This window comes from Semicossyphus pulcher, unplaced genomic scaffold (assembly GCF_022749685.1).
Source record: "Semicossyphus pulcher isolate SPU_LCO1_2020_fin unplaced genomic scaffold, fSemPul1.0.p SCAF_15, whole genome shotgun sequence".
NCBI classification, from domain to species: domain Eukaryota; kingdom Metazoa; phylum Chordata; class Actinopteri; order Labriformes; family Labridae; genus Semicossyphus; species Semicossyphus pulcher.
This window is the reverse complement of record NW_027211659.1, coordinates 26,816,100-26,834,299: the sequence shown is the minus strand read 5'-3', so window position 1 is coordinate 26,834,299 and position 18,200 is coordinate 26,816,100. Positions and strand designations below refer to the sequence as shown.

At 39.2% G+C, this 18,200-nt stretch overlaps 1 protein-coding gene across 1 annotated transcript; it reads left to right on the top strand.

Annotated features, from left to right (window-relative positions):
* Positions 1-2,526: 2,526 nt before the first annotated feature.
* gtpbp8 (GTP binding protein 8) lies at positions 2,527-12,436 on the top strand. Its single transcript, XM_069663625.1, has 8 exons — positions 2,527-2,635; positions 3,142-3,339; positions 3,444-3,597; positions 5,524-5,622; positions 7,388-7,518; positions 7,904-8,003; positions 10,760-10,878; positions 12,213-12,436. The coding sequence occupies exons 2-8, from the start codon at positions 3,170-3,172 to the stop codon at positions 12,301-12,303; spliced, it is 864 nt and encodes a 287-aa protein (XP_069519726.1). The 5' UTR covers positions 2,527-2,635; positions 3,142-3,169; the 3' UTR covers positions 12,304-12,436.
* Positions 12,437-18,200: the final 5,764 nt, after the last annotated feature.

Here is an 18,200-nt window from a genome sequence, read left to right as displayed (position 1 = left end):
TAACATTTAGTGAAATCCCCCCTAAATCGGCCAAATATTCTACCTTTCAAATTAAAATTCCTTTTGAAACTACCGCCATTTATACAATCGCTAACATCCGTTTGTCCAATCTGTAGTGACATTTTTAAAGCTCTATACACAAGTAGCACCACATCTGACTGTTTGACAATTCATGTTGTTTTCACACAATAAGCAGTCACTTCGCAAGTTTCACAAAATTCTTAAATTTCCCTAAATACAAGCTCACCCAATACCAAAATGATTGATCTTTCTTGTCTCATTGACACACGCTTATACTTTAACAGCATGCAGCACAGACAACCTCATGTTCAAAACCTTAATTATAGCACCAAGACTGATTAGCATCATGTGTATTTTATTTTTACACTAAAGACCATGTATGTGAGATTATATGTTGGTTAGTAACGGTTATTTTCAATTTCTATTTTTTTTGTCATTTTCTGTTATTTTTAGGTCATTTATGTGATTAAGTTTTAAGGCCAGAAAAGTAAATTGTTTTATTGCAAGTGTTAACTTAACGCGACAATGGACGGCAGCATTACTGCTTACTTTATTTTATTATATTTAATATGTGCCTTATGTCTATTATTAACCCTTTTAATTGGAGCCTCCCAGCATGATAATTTCACATGATTGTACTTTTATAACCGGAGTGACAATAAACCTCTTGAATCTCTCTGGAAGCGAGATGATTTGATTCTGCTCATTAAACTTTTACTCCACTACTCTTTCCTGCTGTACATTGTATAAAGCAAGGAAGACTCATTTACTTTGGGATAGTATGTTTGTTGACCTAAACAACATTATGAAAGGTGTTAAGAGGATTCATTGTTTCAAGTGAAACATGAAAGGTAATGCAGTTGTTGTCACGATAACTGTTCTTTCAAAGGCATGTAAGTATTGATTTTTTTTCTCTTGGACAGAAAACGTGTGATTGTTTATTTAAAAATATATTATGAGCTCAAGTTTGTGTTTGTTTTTTGTGTAATATGTAAATGTAGACTTTCTATTTAATGAACACTGTGTGGTTTTGAGAAGGATATGGGTGACTTGCTTTAGATAAAGTAAAGAGTAAACACTTGTTAGTCATGTTAAAAAAAAAGAAAGAAAATCAGAGCTGGATAAATATTAGAACTGATGTCTTCTCCCCTTCGGGAGGAACATACTCTGTTTGAGACCGCTCTGTGTTCCTGAACCTGTGAAACCCGAACACCACTTTTTAAAGGATATTGATGAAAGTCCATTTCCTCCTGGGAACCTCGGTGTAAAAGAATGCAGAGTGGGAGAGCAGCCTGGAGTCGCTCCTATCACTGCCACCTCCTATAACCAAGTTTATGAAGACGTTTCTTTGGCGTGCTCCACGTAAACGTCAGTATAATAATCCTCAATAATCCCCACCAAGAGGGTGATGGAGGATGTATCTGACAGCTGGAACTATACCTTTCCCTGTGGATCGGAGAAGCTTTCCACCCGGGAGCAGGAACACAAGAATGTTTCTGTATGTTTCACCAGCCATTCATCACTGAGAAGAATGTGGATGGATCTAAAAGAGGATTCATGCTCATTAATTATGACTCAATGAGATATGATTCATCAGCAGTGGGAGAGAGATGTAATCTTAGCGCCCTTCTTTTAATCTCCTTACAGTCGTAGGTGTCTTTCTTGTGTCTAAAGTTCTCACACTTTTGAATTCGGTTGTTGCAGCAGAACAAAGACAAAACAGCAAGTCAGTAAATACGGTATGAAAATAAGAATGGATAAATTAAATAAAAATATAACGTATATACAGCTGTTACACAGGTAGGAGTGAGTGGCAGGATAAAGTGACAGTTATGAGATAAAGTGACGTGGTATGCAGGATGAGATAATACAGCATGATTCTAAGGTTTATGGTTCAATATAAGGTGCAGTATAAAAGTGGCAAATAAATACAGCGCGTGAGTAATATAATGATAATATAATATAACATACAGTATGGTGTGGTAGCCTAATAATAATAATGTAATAATGCATATTATGAACATATACTTACCAGTCAAAAGTTTGGACACATTTTCTCATACAAGTGAATGGGAAAGTGTGTCCAAACTTTTGATTATTAATTAGAAAACTAGTTAGGTAGTGTAAAGTGTCAAACTTTTATTTTGGAATTACTTTTCTTATTATTCATTTCTTTAATTATAATAATAACCTCATATTTTGTTCCATTTTAATTGTAATTCCCTTTAAATTATGCATTTTATGTCATCCTATATTGTACGTTATATTTTATCGAACATGTTTTTGTCATGTATGATGTTAGCCTATTTTTATATTTTGCTTTTATTTAGAAGAACGTGAGCATTTTGTGTCTCCTTTTTGTAACAAGTGTGTAAATGATTTCCTCTGTCAGATTGACTTTAACTTTATTAAATAAAATAACCGGAAAAATAGCTTGATCGAGCGGAACTATTAGCAAAACTAAGTTGATTCAGTCGGACTCATTTCAGTGCTGCACACTACAGAACATGGCGAACTTTGAAAACATGTTGAAGAGCAATAAGTATGACTCTTTATTGTAGCCGAAGTATAGTTTATTATTACATTATGAAGCACCGATAATGGAGGCATGTAGGTAAGTCGTGAAATTAACCCACATTTCAAAACGTATATGTTCATTTCAAACGTATTTCACATGTAATGCTGCCGTTTTGCCTCCTTGCTAGCTTCACCTGACGTCTGTTTAGTAACTAAATCAGGTACACGACGAAATATCAAACGTTTTTATCTTAGATATTTTAAGTGTAAGCTTGAGCCGAATATTTCTTATTAAATATGTGATTTTTTTTAACGTAATAACAAGAAGAAGTGGTAATAACGTTACATTTGTCGTGCCCTTGTTTTTATTAGCAGAAAGATCTGTTCAAACATCTCACACTGGAATCCCCTTGAAATGAATCCACACGTTCTCGTGATCTTTTGGAAGATCTTTGGCACATGGAAACATTACGTTGAGATATAGTTGTAATACACTTATAGCCAGGCAGATCTAGTTAAAGCTGAAGAATTCGCTTCACTCCTATTAAAGCTGCACTCCTATGAGAGTTCTTCGATTTAATTACAGTGTCCTTTATTCTGCAGCAGACAGGTCTGAAATCTACAGGAGAAGATGCTTTGTCTCCGGCTGCGTCTGTGGCTTCAGCCTGGGACTCAGGTTTGCACAGTTTCCCTGCAGAAGATCCATAAACTTGCTTCACTTCAGAAAGCCACAACGCTTCAGCCAAAGAAAGTCCAAAGCTTACTTTACCCCTTTAGTGACCTGGATGCTTACCTCGACAGGTAATTTGTCTTACTTCTAAACATCTGTATTTGGCTTGATTCTGTTCGGCACATACACGGTAATTGCCTTAAGGGTTTTAGGTTAATTATGATTTAATTTTCAGGTCCGTGGACAGGACACCATTCCAGCTCTTTCATCCCAGTTTGGAGGACATGCTGAAAGCAGAAAAGCTCTTTTACTCTTCACCGTCTCATAAGATTGATTACTACATTTCTGCAGAGAGGATTGACCATGCACCTGCACTGAAACAGCCAGAGGTCAGTGGGCAGCCTGCTAACAAGTGGGTCATGTTCAATGCTGTAAAAATGGATCGCTTTTTTAATTGTTATTCTCTTTCGTAATTTTTTTATGAAATACTAAAACAAGAACTTATAGGGAGAGTGGAAACAGCAGACCATTTATCCATTTACATAAGGTCCGGGTGAAATGCAGCCGGCAGTGGGAGCAGAGGGCCCTGAAAAAGAACTGCGAGAAGAGTTGTCTGGCAAAAAAGTTAGACGTGGCTCAACTTTCTGAAGCAAATGGAATTCTTAATCTTGGTTTATGTAAGATTTATGAGCGGAAGTTTTTCTATGTGATGTCTCTTTGTTCAGCCGTTAGCAGAACTTCTCATGCACGTTAAATCCTCGTCATATTGGTGAGTGTAGAACATGGAGTGTATAAGGAACTGCTGCTCTTATGATCTGTGTGAACCTGTGTGTCTGCAGCATGCTCTGGTTCACAGTCCTTGATCTGTTGTCACTGACATGTTAATGTTGTTTATGGCTGAATGCTGCTGATTGTGTGAGTTTAATTTTATGTGACTCGGTAGGCTGTGAAACTAAATAATAAAGAAAGTTGTCTCAAACTCAAGCAGGTATTCACGGCATAAATCATGGGTCCAAATTTACAGAAGGATCATCATGCTGTTTGCTGTAACGATTGAGACCTTAAACTAGTTCGTAAAATGTTTACTGATGTTAAAAATTCAAGTTAAAAGTGGAGTAACTTTGCATAGACTTCTTTACTGAGACTTTTTTACCCAACAAACAGAGTTGCCCTCTGCTGGTCATTGGAAAGAATGCATGTGTAAGGCATGTGTAAGGCATGTGAGGCTACGACCACTTTTCATATACAGTCTATGGTATTGATCTTTTTTTAAGCTGCAGACATGACTGGGATAACCAAGTCAAATAAAAGTTCACTTTATTCTTTTTTTGTGGCTTTTTTTTGGCTTTATTATATAGGACAGCTGAAGATCGACATCAATTGTGGGGAGGAGAGAGTGGGGGATGACTTGCACCAAAAGATCTGCAGATCAGGAGTCGAACCTGCGACCAGTGCGTCGAGCACTGTAGCCTCTGCATATGCGGCGGCTGCTCTACCAACTGAGCTAAACCAGCGCCCCGGTTCACTTTATTCTTTAATGACCTAAAGCCGCCCAGACCGCCAAAGTCTCCAATATTAAACCCTTTCATGTTACAGAGTCATTTAATTGACCCTTGCCTGCCTCGTCTGATGACCCTCCTCACCAAACTACTTTAAATGCACTTGTTTGGCTCGTTATATAATTGCAAAGAATATACATTTGAGAGAGGATGCATGTTTAAGTGAGTGTAGAAGTTGAACATGAAGGCGTTGCCCTATCGATAAAACTCAGGGACCCTTAGTCTATAAAAAATGTAGCACAATGTCTCTTTACCCTCCTGCAGCCTCATGCATAATGAAGCGAGGGTTGACACTTGATAATAAATGAGCAGATTTATAACCTTATAGACAGCCGTGTTCACCAGAGGGCTCAGAATGGAACATTGTGTTGAGAGGACACCGTGGTCTCGTTGGCATGCTGGGTTAGTTACCACTCTGCCTCTCTGCTCCGTCAGAGGATGATGTATTCTCAGCTTACTGGCAGCGTCAGCCTCCATCCATCTGTCTTGTGCCGGAGAGATGGATGAGCCCGGGCCGTGTCCTGCGGGACTGAGCGGTCGTTGGGACTGCAGAAGCAAAATGGGAGCAGCTTTGAAAGTAAAAGAGGAGTGTGGCCGTTAAAATGTTCGCTTAATAAGGACAGCATGCACCTTTTGGGGAGGATATCTGAGCACAGACTCATAGAGACCAGGGAAATACCATCAAGAGACTCAAAGTTTGACTTAAAAGGGAAATTTAAGCCAAAGTAACTCACACTAACTTCTGTGTATTCTCAGGTGTGTTTCATCGGCAGAAGCAACGTGGGAAAGTCGTCTCTCATCAAAGGTCTGTTCTCCCTGACTCCCGAGGTAGAGGTCCGAGTCTCCAAAACTCCAGTGAGTACTCTGAACTCGTGACGGACATGTGAAGTCTTGTGAAGTGTTTTCGTGCTGAAAAGGATCTGAAGCTTCGGGGCTTTAAATCAGCGAACACGGTGACATGTGGTGGCTTTTAAAAGCTGAAGCAGCCCTTCATGAGTGGAGCTAAAGCACAGCTACACTTTGCTGATATTCTGAACTGTCAAACAGAAAGAAGACCAGTGACATCATCTGTCACAGAATATTCTTCACTTGACACAAGCTTTGGTACAACAGATCAAACTGTGCTCTCACAGGAGTGAAACAAGCTTTGGAGCTTTGGCTTTCGTCCAATCATCACTGACGTACAGTTTGTCTGATTCTTATTCAACTTCCAGCTAGTGTAGTGATATCGAAGAGTTGGATTCATGTTGTTTTACTTTATTTAGATCCTTAATTGCCAGAAACCACAAAGATCCTAATGTTTCACTTACATTATTTGTGCAGCCTTCCAACACGTGTCTGCGTATCCACCACCAGGCGAACAAATGATCCTAAGCTTAATCCAAAAAGTTCTTGAAGATGTTTCACCTCGCATCAAAAAAGGCTTCCTCAGTTCTAAACTGTCTGGTGGACGGAGCGAGAAATATGAGCCTCTGTAGGTCATTAGTAACGACTCTCCCTTCGTTACACATCTATTAACATCTAACATACTAATGACGTCAAGAACTCCAGTTGCCCTTTTGGATTAAGCTTATAATTACCATGACCTGGATGACTGAGAACCTTCACAGAATAACAAATGATTTTAATATATATTTTTGGCCTTTTATGCCTTTATTGAGAGAGAGGACAGTGGATGGTGTTGGGCACAGGGGATGAGGGTGGGTGATGACACACGGCAAAGGGCCGAGGGTGGGACTTGAACCCGGGGCCACCTCATCGAGGACTGTAGCCTCTGCATAGGGGATTTAGGATAGGATAGACCTTATTGATGCCCCATTGGGGGAAATTCACTTGTTACAACAGCTCAGAGTAAATGACCCAAGTGATACAAAAGAACAATAAAATACAATAATAATACTACACTATATACACCATTCACTTATTGTGGATAGTTAAGTTTTTGTACCAAAGTTAATTGCACCAAGTCGAAAACACACACAGTGTGCATCATGTTGATGTGGTTGATGATAAGCCGCTGAGCTGAACCGGCACCCTAACGTGTGTTTGTTGCTTTAAAGCAGCGGTAGCAATTTATTTTAGAAGGAGAATTTTTAATGTATTTGCTGAAATTGTCTTTACATCCTGACAGGAATCAATAAGTGGATGACTCAATTTAATGTGGGTAACGAACACGTGTCGACTATGCCGTCGTCAGCATTTGATGCTGACATTAAATTGAGTCATCCATGATTCTGTGAGTGCCGGAGATTTTTTACCGTGCACCCGAAACGCTATTTTGAAACAAAGTTTGGAGCTGTGCTGCTGCTGTATTCAGGAATCAATAAATCAAACGCTCTGAATAAAGGAGTCAGGTGGGCTTTCATGTGTTTTTAGAAGCTTACTCTAACTTACTCTTACTCTTTCCACGCCAGCTTTAAAAATAAGTAGACAAAAAATAAAAACAAGTTCTGTTATTTTTATTTAACTCTTTACTAACTGTTCTTATTTTATCTTCTCTCATGAAGACAAAGTCTCTGTTAATGAAATAAGCAATAACTGAAGTTTGATATCAGCATATGATCCGTCTCGTTCAGACTTGAACTTTGAGCGTCTTTCTCTCCTTGTGTTTCCGTCTCAGGGTCACACAAAGAAGATGAACTTCTTCAGAGTGGGCAAAGCGTTCACCATCGTCGACATGCCGGGCTACGGACACAAAGCACCCAAAGACTTTGTGGACATGGTGGAGCCGTACCTTCACATGAGGAAAAAGTGAGAGACTTGTCTTGTTGTAGTTTAGAGTCACATGGTCTCAGCAGCAACAGAATAAATAGCCCTCATACGCATATGATTGATGTCTGGAGGGCCACAGTGAAACTCTCATTAACCATCTGTTCAGTAATAAATACAAACAGTGAGGCTGAAGCAGCCCTCCTGCTCGTTTACTCAAAATGATTTTTCTACAATTAATCACCTTCAACGTTTTAATTATTTACAAAGACAAAGACGCAGAATACAAATCATCAGCTGTACAGACTCACTCAGGAGAAACACAGCACCCAGGGCCGACATGAACCATCCAGCGCTCAGAAAGAAACCGCCAGGCCAACAAGAGATAGAACAGGAAGTGAACTAAAAAGAACTCTGTGATCTTCAGCCTGGTGAGGACGTTCCTGCTGGTCGACGGCAGCGTGGGTCTTCAAAGAGCTGACCTGATCGCGCTGGAGATGTGCGAAGAGATCAGACGACCATACGTGGTAGGACACACACACACACACACACACACACACACACACACACACACACACACACACACACACACACACACACACACACACACACACACACACACTCATCCTTCATAAGCAGTAACATCAAGGCTATTAAGGTCTGAAGGATTTCCAAATGAAGAATCTGGAAATCTTAACTCAGGACAGCTGAAGAGAAACAAGAAATTTGGGAAGTAGAGAGCGGGGGAAGACATGCACCAAATGGATCGGCAGACTGGGAGTCGAACCTGCGATCAGTGTCCTGTGTATAGAGGACTGTAGCCTCTATACACGGGACGCCTGCTCTACCAGCTGAGCTAAACCAGCGCCCCCAGATTTTAGTTCTGATTGATAATGTTTGTAAACATTTCAGAGCTGCAATTATTAGATTAATAATTTCTACGAGACTCCTTAAAAACACAGATCCTTTCTAGATGGAATTGTTTTGCTGAGCGTTGCAGAGCAGCTTGTCCAGCTCCATGACGGTCTGTGTTGGGGGAGGAGATAGACTTCGAACCTTTCTGCAGGAAAGCTCTTTGTCCTTTAACCAGGAGACTCTGTTTCCAGTGTGAAACCTTCTGTCAAAGTGAATCTCTGCCTGAGAAATAGCAGATTGCATGTTGTACAATGGTTTCTGCCATATGGCGGAAGTGGTAAGTTACTCAACTTATTACCCTCTTCCTCGTTTTCACATTTGACTCATCCTTCTTCTAAGTCCTCCTCATTATGTCCACACCAAATTAATACTGAACGTTCTCACTCAGCTATTTAAAAACTGCTGTCCCCTCTGAAACGCCACCACTGAGACGTTATAATGAAGCACCCCCACTCTATATGCACTCTGCAGTCAATTATTCATGCTCTTAGGTTATTAAACACTTTGGCCATTATTAAGGCCGAGACAGCTCAGCTTTAACAGAGACGAACTCTCACTGCTGAAAGGCAAAGGAAGCCGCAGCCATGAGATTCTCTCAGTGCAAGTTTGTGAATAAAAATTGGAACGCTGAAAACACTTAATAATTATAAGCACCCAAACGTCCTTTACAGTTATTATAATGTTAAATCAGAAGAGAAATAAAACCAGTCTGACCAAGTCTGTACATGTGCATAATTTAAAAGATATTAATCCTTTACAGTTGTTGACAAGATTTTAATGTAAATGTCTGTTAAGTCGCCAAGTGAGGTAACACAATGGTGACTGAGCCTATGGCCCACTGATGAAAGCCTTTGCATGTGCAGTATTACAGACTGAGTGTCTGTGGCGACTCAAGCGGCGAACCAGTTAGTGACGCGTTTTCCATCAGCCAGCAGTGGTTGGTCTGCCAGAGAGGGTAGGCGGAGCTAAGTGTCTGCTTTTCCGCTCTCTGCAAGTGTTGCGAGTAAACAGTAATCTACTATGGCTGAACAAAGAAAGAAAAGATGGATGACTACAGATACAACTTCAACAAGAAGTGAAAATCCAAAGAAAAAGAAACAAACTCGACGCTCAGATGAAGCAAACAGTCTGAAAAGGAAAGCGACCGTCAGCCAGGAAAATCAAGAGTTACAACCGGAGCCAACCGTGGGCGTCAGACATGCAGCACTGTCTGGATATCTGGGAAGTGTGCTCCCGCTGTTACCGTTTATCACCATAGGTGCCGCCAAAGAGAACGAAACTGAGATCTTCGAGATTACAACTTAAAGTTGTCAACACTGAAGATACATGTCCCTGAAGCTCATATGTGGAGCAAAAACTACAGTTAGGCTTTAACTCCCCCAAAACCTTTTGATAAATGCGTTGAAATGAAGTTATGATTAGAGATATTATTAACCTAAATTTATTGATTAAGTCATTATTATCAAAATGGGTTTAGCTCACACTGAATGCTTACTATTTATTTTTTCTGAAGCTACCCGACTGAAGTGAAGGAAATACGATTGAGATGCTGATTTAAAGAGTTGAAAGTAACACGTTACACTTCACAGAGATAAAATCTGCTGAGATGTGAATGTAATGTAGTACATAGAATTTTCATATAACGCAGTACAACTAAGTAAACGGAAAATAAGGAATATACACAGCACTAACATAAACATGGAGCCCATCAAGTAAGAAAACCTGTGCTAACAAAACATGGGCCGTCGATATGCAGACGTATTCTAACATATAGAATAAAGGTACAACTTCCTGTCGCTCAGAGTCTGCCAACACTGACGTTGTATTTATCCATTTAGCAGACGTTACAGGAATTACATATCAATGCAGTTTACAGCATGTGGGCTCAGCAGTTACTAACAATAATATGGACTCTGCTGCATGTCCATGTAATTACTTATACGACAGAACTCTGACATATGTCAAAGTTAAACTGTAAAGAAACAGAATCTATGTTGACCTCAAAGCCAATAATTGTTTAAATGATGCACAAATGTTTTTATTAATTTTCCTAAATGTGCTGAAACATTTGCCAAAGGTTACAGTGAAGCAGAAATGTGTTTGTGTTGCGTACAAGTAACAAAATGTTTGTGCAGGATTCTCACTGAGCCAGTAGATGTCACAATTAATCTGTAATGCTTTTTTGTTTGCTTGCTCAACGTGATCCTTGTGCTCTGTGATTCAGAGCTGTGGATCAGCTGATAAATGAATTGTATACAAACAACAATCTCTCTGCTCTAATTTTGCATGATTTTTCTCCATTTGGTTCTGCATACGTGTATTGCAAATGAAGCTAGAGTTTTAATGTGCGAAACATTTTCTTTTGCAGATCGTGGTGACAAAGATTGACAAATGTGGGCACGGGACGCTGCTGACAAACTTGATGAATCTTCAGGATGTGGTTAAAACTCAGACGGCAAGCTGCTTCCCTCAGCCGCTCCTGGTCAGGTGAGAGACACACTTTCTCTTTGTCTACCTCAAATAGAAAGCAAACATTTCCACCACTTCTTCTTTGTATTACAACTCTAAAGTCATGCATACTGCAAAAACCGTGTTTCAGATCCTCTGTCAAGAAGAAATGTGTCTCATCAGCGTCTTTAACCGCAATTAGTTCAACGTTTGGTGGTGTAAACAAAGAGAAGTTATGGTTACATTGTCGCTTACGTGCAGCGAACTTTGTTTCTTGAGGTCTAGCAAACTGCATTCTTGTGCATGAGATAAACAAAGAAGAGAGCACTCCTAGAAAGAACAGCTCAGCGGTGCTACAGGTGTTGTAAAGCTCCACAGGGTGTTTTAAATAAAGCTCAACTCTTCTGCTGAGTCTGGGGAACATCAGAGCGAACACAAGCTGTTACACATTAGGAGTGCTGTTTGCTCAAAAGGCAACAACATGATGCTTATTTTAAGAGAATTTGGACATTTTAAGATAAAGAATAATTCAGGAAATCTCCAAATGAAATATATAAATATGGTAATACCTATGATGAATTATAAGCACATTCCAGAGACATTATGATGCATTTATGAGGCTCCATAAAACATTACAACCACCATGCTTTTAGCCGTTGTAAGGAAACTGTGTTGTGTAACTCAGGGCTCAGATTTATCTGGTGTGTCTTTCTTATGGAGGTATAAAGCGTTATGAATGTTGAACTTATAAGAAGTGATTTAAACTTTTTTTTAAAGCTGTCATGCATGATTTGAACATTTTACATTTAATTTAAGTGTTAAAAAGTCATACTAATGTCTTACGAATGTGCTTATAATGCTCTTCACACAAGAATGGTAGAAAAAGGATTAAATCTAACATTATATTAAACTGCACTCAGGTCCAATTTGAACGTGCAGTTAGTAGGTGAGTCTATAAAACTATAATTTGACATCTTTAGCAAAACAACAAGACAGATGATCAGAGTGTCTCCGGTCTGTCAGCGGCTGTGACGCTCTCTGATCGTCAGTGAAGTCGGTGAAACCACTTTGGAGCCACATGGGTAAAGTTACGTTCCGACCAGCTCTGCTGCACGGGGATTTTATGACTGAACAAGAGCAGGACTTTGACTTTTCCTGTATGTGTGGAAATCTGATGTTCTTACAATCTGTCTATGCTTGAGATCTCCTGGGTCGAGGACTGTCAGCCATCGATAATGGATGATCCTTAATCAGCCCGACCCTCGTCCTTTTGTTTCTTATTTTTCCATACAAAGATCATGAGTGAGTCAATACATCGAGCAATTTCTCATCCTTTCTTTCTGTGTCCCTTTTTCTCTCTGTCTTTCCATCAGCTCTCTCCATTTTTTGGGGATCTACCTCCTGAGATGCTTCATTGCTCATGTAACAGGGAGCATCAAGTTAACGGACACCTCTCAAAGCTGACTCGAGGCAAACCTTAGACTAACTTATTGGAGCTGGGACTTACTAAACTCCACTTACATCCACATTGCTGGTGCACATTTAGTTCACCCAGACGACCGCTTCAGATGCTTCTGTTTTCTAATAAAATCTAAAACACTGTTGGTTTGGCTGGTTCTCTTTTTACTATAAGTTCTGCATTACACTATTTATTTTAGATGCACATAAGTATTTGACATATTGTTTAAAAAGCATGACCTCGATGGATAACTCAAAGTGTCACAACATGAAGTACAGCTCAGGATTTTATGATGATGTCAGTTCCAGTTCATCTTAAAGTTGTTATGGACGAGGTCAGAGAAGACGTTCTTAACTGACCTGTCTGTGTTTGGAGGGGTGCTGTCATGTTGAAGAAGAAAAGAGTCCTATTTTAACATATTGTAGGATCTATGTGACTTGTGGGTTCAAAAGTTTAAGGATTGTTTCAGTGGTTTGCTTCAGTCGGCAGCCATGAAACGGGCTGTAATGGCTGTAACATAATCCTTAAAGGGCAAATGTGTCCACAAAGTACATCCACGTTTTCCCCAATGACAGGTTTAGATTGTTGTTGTTCAAATGTCTGACGACTTTACAGAAAGGCCTTTTTGTTACAGAGTAAGATGCTTTTTTAATCAGAAACAGCTGTCACACTGCTCTCTTCAAAGCCACCAGACTCCATTCATAAAACTGTCATTTTACTCTGCAGAACACTGGAGTTGCTGCCCTGTTGCTGCCTTGTTTGGTTCGTATTATGTGTTAATGTGTGCAACACAAATATCATGTTAAATACTAATAAATTAAACACTAAAGTCATAGAAAAAGTCATTTAGAAAAAAATATTTTTTCACCTAATCTTTTTTCAACTGGTTTCACAGATAGATAACTCAATGATCCACTTAAACTTTTTATTTTCCACCTGTTTAACATCAGAAAAAAAAGATGTCCTCTCTTCCTTTTATTGTGAAAATCTTTACATTTTGTTAAAACGCTCTTTCAGAGAGTTTCCTGTACATGTTTTTAACTGACATGTTTTATCAGATGATTTCAATGTCATGTCCTGTTTTATCTTAACGGCTCTCCCTCTAACTGTTTTATTATGCTGTATAGTCACTTACTTACACAACAAAGGTTTATTATAATCCTGTCAACCAGATAAAAAAAGTTATATGAAGATATTGTTTCCAAAATTATATGCAGACAAAGGTACAGAGAATTTAGCTTTATAGTTATTTAGTTTTCTCTTTTAATTTACAAGTTTCTGTCTTTATATATCTGCCTTAAACCAGCATTTCCCCCTGAAATAAACACAGAGTATGCATTTTAAAAGGCACTGTTTCAGTTCATGTTTAAATTTTTACATTTCTTATGTTAAAAAATATCTGTTTTTTATTCTCCTATCAGACATTCACCCTATTCCAATATGACATATAATGGCCAAAAATCGAGTGGATTTAGCGTCAGAGTTATTTTGATGTCTTTGTTAAATGACTAATTTCTGTCTTTACATTTCTGCCTTAAACGAGCATTTCCCCCTTAAATGACTAAGTTTAAATTCATATTTAAATTGCTTCATTGTAGTATTAATGCAGTTAAAAAATATCCCTATTTTTCATTCTGTCATCAAACACTTACACCATTCCAAACTGTGGCCTTATGTTTACACAACTTTTATTAAATAAGTATAGTACAGTTTAAGATTGTAAAAAAGATATTTCTCTTAAATGCATTTCTACTTAAACGCTCCACTTTAAAATGTTTGTTTTAAAAATAAGATTTTATCCTATAAACTAATTTATAAGTATTCTCTAACGTGGTAAAGGCTCTCATAGAACCAGCTGTTTGTTAGTGGAAAGACATAGAGTGTCAAAGTCATATCCAGAGACACACAGCAGGATCAATCAGTGGTGAGAGCGACCTTCAGAAGTGAAACCTTAATGTAGTTTGACCTGATGAGCTAGTCTGATATCATACTGTACTTATCAAGGCCAGTTTCAGTCCACTAATGATGTAATGAATAACTGTAGGCCACACATAGCACACACAGAACAGCTTCTGCCTCTGTGACTGTCCTGGCATTGATACTGATATCTGCACGTTTGAGAAAGAAGACAGTTTGTGAGTTCTTTTTAAGGTTCTACAACAGTATAGCTCTCTATCTGTTTAATAATAAACTGTTAATTTTAACAAATATTACATAGACAAGTGTAGATTTACAGTAAATTTAAATCAATTTCTATGACATTATAGGTCTACTTATTGTATGAGCAGCAAACATATGTCTGTTCTGCCATAGTAGCTACATTTCTATAGCAGCTTATGAGTAAGAGCTTCCATTCAGTTGAACTGGGTGCCATCTTTGAGTCTGCACTCCAAAGTCCATCTTCACCTTTGTGGTTGGAAAAAAAAAAAACAATCCAGATTCCCTCTTACAAAAGGAGACAATGACTTTATCAAACAGGTCTTTTACACTTTGTGTTAGTGGATCAAATAAGGCTGAGCGGTCGGGACGCTCAGAAAAATGTGTCGATTGAACACATTAACTTTGGCTGTTGGAAATTATAAAGGTTATTATTATTATTATTATTATTATTATTATTATTATTATCATTATTATTACTTCAAAATAGTCTTTTAATTTATTAACAAAATGAGTTATTGATTAATTGGGAAAATAATCAGCAGATTCATTGGGAGTGGAAATAATCATTAATTGCAGCTCATAAGAAAATTACTGCAACTAAATAAATGTTACTTATTATTGGTATGCCTTTTTGTATCTACTCAGTAACATGGTAGAAATTAGTTGTTTGTGCATGTCCTTCATATTTTAATTTTTAAAACTAACTTTTTATAACTTATTTTTTACACTAACATTTATATATTCTATATCTATTTATATGTATGTTTTTAGCAATAGATATTTCTCGCATTCTAATTTAGTAAAAACTCCCTTTAAGCATAAATATAAAACTTTCAGTAATTCATTTCTTATGAATTTTCCTGAATATTTGGAAAATGGAAATATTGGACTCCTCATTCTTGTATGCTACGCTCTAAACATCCACCAACAAAACATGGACACAAATAAAATAATACTTTTCCTGCATACGTTTGTGTCTTTTTACTGTGATTCACAAAAATGATCACTAGACAACCACGTTAGTCACAGACTGGTGGAAGGCTGAACTGTTGTAATTAAGCTGACAGTAATCGGAGACAACGTTCACCACGGGCCGGTGATCTGTATTTGGGTTTTGTGTTTCGTAACCAGATATTGGTTATTAAATTTGAATTGCACAACAGCTGAAACATCCACAAACAGTTTTTTTTAACTACTTGCATTATCACATGCAACAACAGCTTTTCGATGCTGTAATACAACACTTATGGAGACGATGGTTAACACGTAGTGTGCAAAGAACGCTACAGGTAGAAGGTTAAAAATGCACAGCAGATCAGCAGACATGCACCCATAAACGTTTTTATAGAAGTTAGTCAGCAAGGGGTCAAGGTCACACACTGAAAATCTCTTAGTGTAATCTCATTCACTTTTCATCCTCCTGTTTGCCAGCGGGACAGTTTCCCAAACGGCTCCTTTATCTTCATTTCCTGGTTTTACAGGTGGGCTCCGTGTGAAGCACGAACATATCAGATTAGATTGTTATCTGTTCTCAGATGGCCGTCAGATAATGGCCATGACATGACACAAAGCGTCGCACACTCATTCACACACCGGGAGCACAAAGATCCTTAACATTTACTGCTGCCTGAATCAAGGACGAGTCAGATGGAGAGAAAAGATAAAAGCTGATGGGAGAGATAAAGACACGATAAGAGTCCCTCTGAAGAGCTACCAGGAGCATCTCACTGACCCCTTCCTCATACCAGAGCACTGATTTACACAGACAGAGAGGATATACACACCTTTACATTTCACAAGACGTTAACAGGGCTGCGAGTCAATGCATAAGATATTCATAGATTGTTAAAAATTTAAAGAATGGTTTGCTCCTGCAAGGTGTGAGCTACATACTCAGATTATGAGGACCTAAAAACTCTTTTGCATAACTTTATAACCCCTCAGCTTGATTACTGTAATTCCATATATGAGTTTTACCCATTATACTTTTTTTAAACTCCAGATGGTTCCAAATGAGTTTCCTCCAGAGGGTGTCTGGGCTCAGCCTTAGAATTAGGGTAAGGAGCTTGGAGTAGAGCCGCTTCTCCTTCGCATTGAAAGGAGCCAGTTGAGGTGGTTCGGGCATCTGATTAGAATCCTGGGCGCCTCCCTTTGGAGGTTTTCTGGGCACGTCCAACTGGAAGGAGACCCCAGGGCAGAGCCAGAGCTCACTGGAAGGATTATATATTCCGTCTGGCCTAGGAACACCTCGGGATCCCCCCAGGAGGAGGGAAATGTTTGGATGGATGGATGGGTTCCAAATGTCAGTGAACTGGTTACCAGTGAAATACAGAATTGATTTGAAAATGTCTCTATCTGTTCTTAAAGATTTTCTCAGCATTAGAATTGATCTAGGTTCCTCCCTCTTGCCTTAAAACCAGCGGTGTAAATCACAATTTATTTGACACCCCTACAAAACTTACTGATGTAACAATGCTCACCAAAATATGATTTAAAATTATGTCTGTCTATCGTGACCGAAGGCTGTCCAACAGTGAGTCCAGTTCTGCTCGGAGTTTCTGTCTGGTAAAAGAAAGTTTTAATTTTATTCTTTTTAAATGAAACATACTGAGCAGTGTTTTGTGGAAGCACTAAGTGGACATGCATCCACACATTGTATTTACTCAGTTTTCCTGTGATAACGAGTAATTTAAAGGGCCTGAGCCGCCTCTACTTCCTGAGGAGGCTGAGGTCCTTTCACATCTGCAGGACGATGCTGAGGATGTTCTCTGAGTCTGTGGTTGGTCGGTGCTATCCTGTTGTGTGCCGGGGCAGCAGGCTAAGGGGAGCTGACGCCAACAGGCTGAACAAGCTGATCCGCAAGGCCAGTGACGTTGTGGGGAGCAGGACTCTCTGACGGCGGTGTCAGACAGGAGGATGCTGTCAAAGTTACGTGTCATCCTGGACAATGGCTGTGTTTGAAATGCAGTACTATATACTACATACTTCATACTACATGCTACATACTGCATACTGCGTTCGGCGGTAGTCTGTAGTATGGAGGAGCTTTTCAAATTAATTTTGCAGTATGCTACGCCAGGCTGAAATAAACAATAACCGATGCTTCTTTAGCTATAGCGCCCCCTTCTGCTGGAATGCTGCTGCTGTCCGTCATTTCAACTGCCGCTGTGATGTTCCAGCGCTTTGCATTGTGGGATACAGTAGGCAAGGTAGACTGGTCCGATGCATACTGGAGATTTTCTCTGAAACAGTACGACATTATTTTTGGCATACTGCACATTTTGCTTTTGTTTGCATACTACATACTACATTTACATCAGTACGTACTGCTAGGATAGTATGGCATTTGACAAATGTCTCCCACCCACTCCATGATGTGCTGGTTAAGCACGGGAGCACGTTCAGTGACAGACTCATTCCCCCATGATGCACCACAGAACGCCACAGGAAGTAAATGCTAAATGGACTGTACTTATATAGCGCTTTTCTAGTCCTTGCAACCACTCAAAGCTGTTTTTACACTACATATCACATTCACCCATTCACACACACATTCACACACTGATGTGATTATGTTACATAAAGTGCCCAACTGTCAATCATTTATCACATTAATACGTTGGGTGCAATTTGGGGTTCAGTGTCTTGCCCATGGACACTTGGTCATGTAGCCTGAGGAGCTGGGCATCGAACCTCCAACCTTCTAATTGAAAGACGGCCGACTCTACCACTGAGCCACAGC

Coding starts and splice junctions, on each gene's coding strand:
- gtpbp8 (XM_069663625.1), top strand. CDS start 3,170: ATGCTTTGTCTCCGGCTGCGTCTGTGGCTTCAGCCTGGGACTCAGGTT. Junction 3,598..5,523: donor CTGCACTGAAACAGCCAGAG/GTCAGTGGGCAG, acceptor GTGTATTCTCAG/GTGTGTTTCATCGGCAGAAG. Junction 5,623..7,387: donor TCCGAGTCTCCAAAACTCCA/GTGAGTACTCTG, acceptor TTTCCGTCTCAG/GGTCACACAAAGAAGATGAA.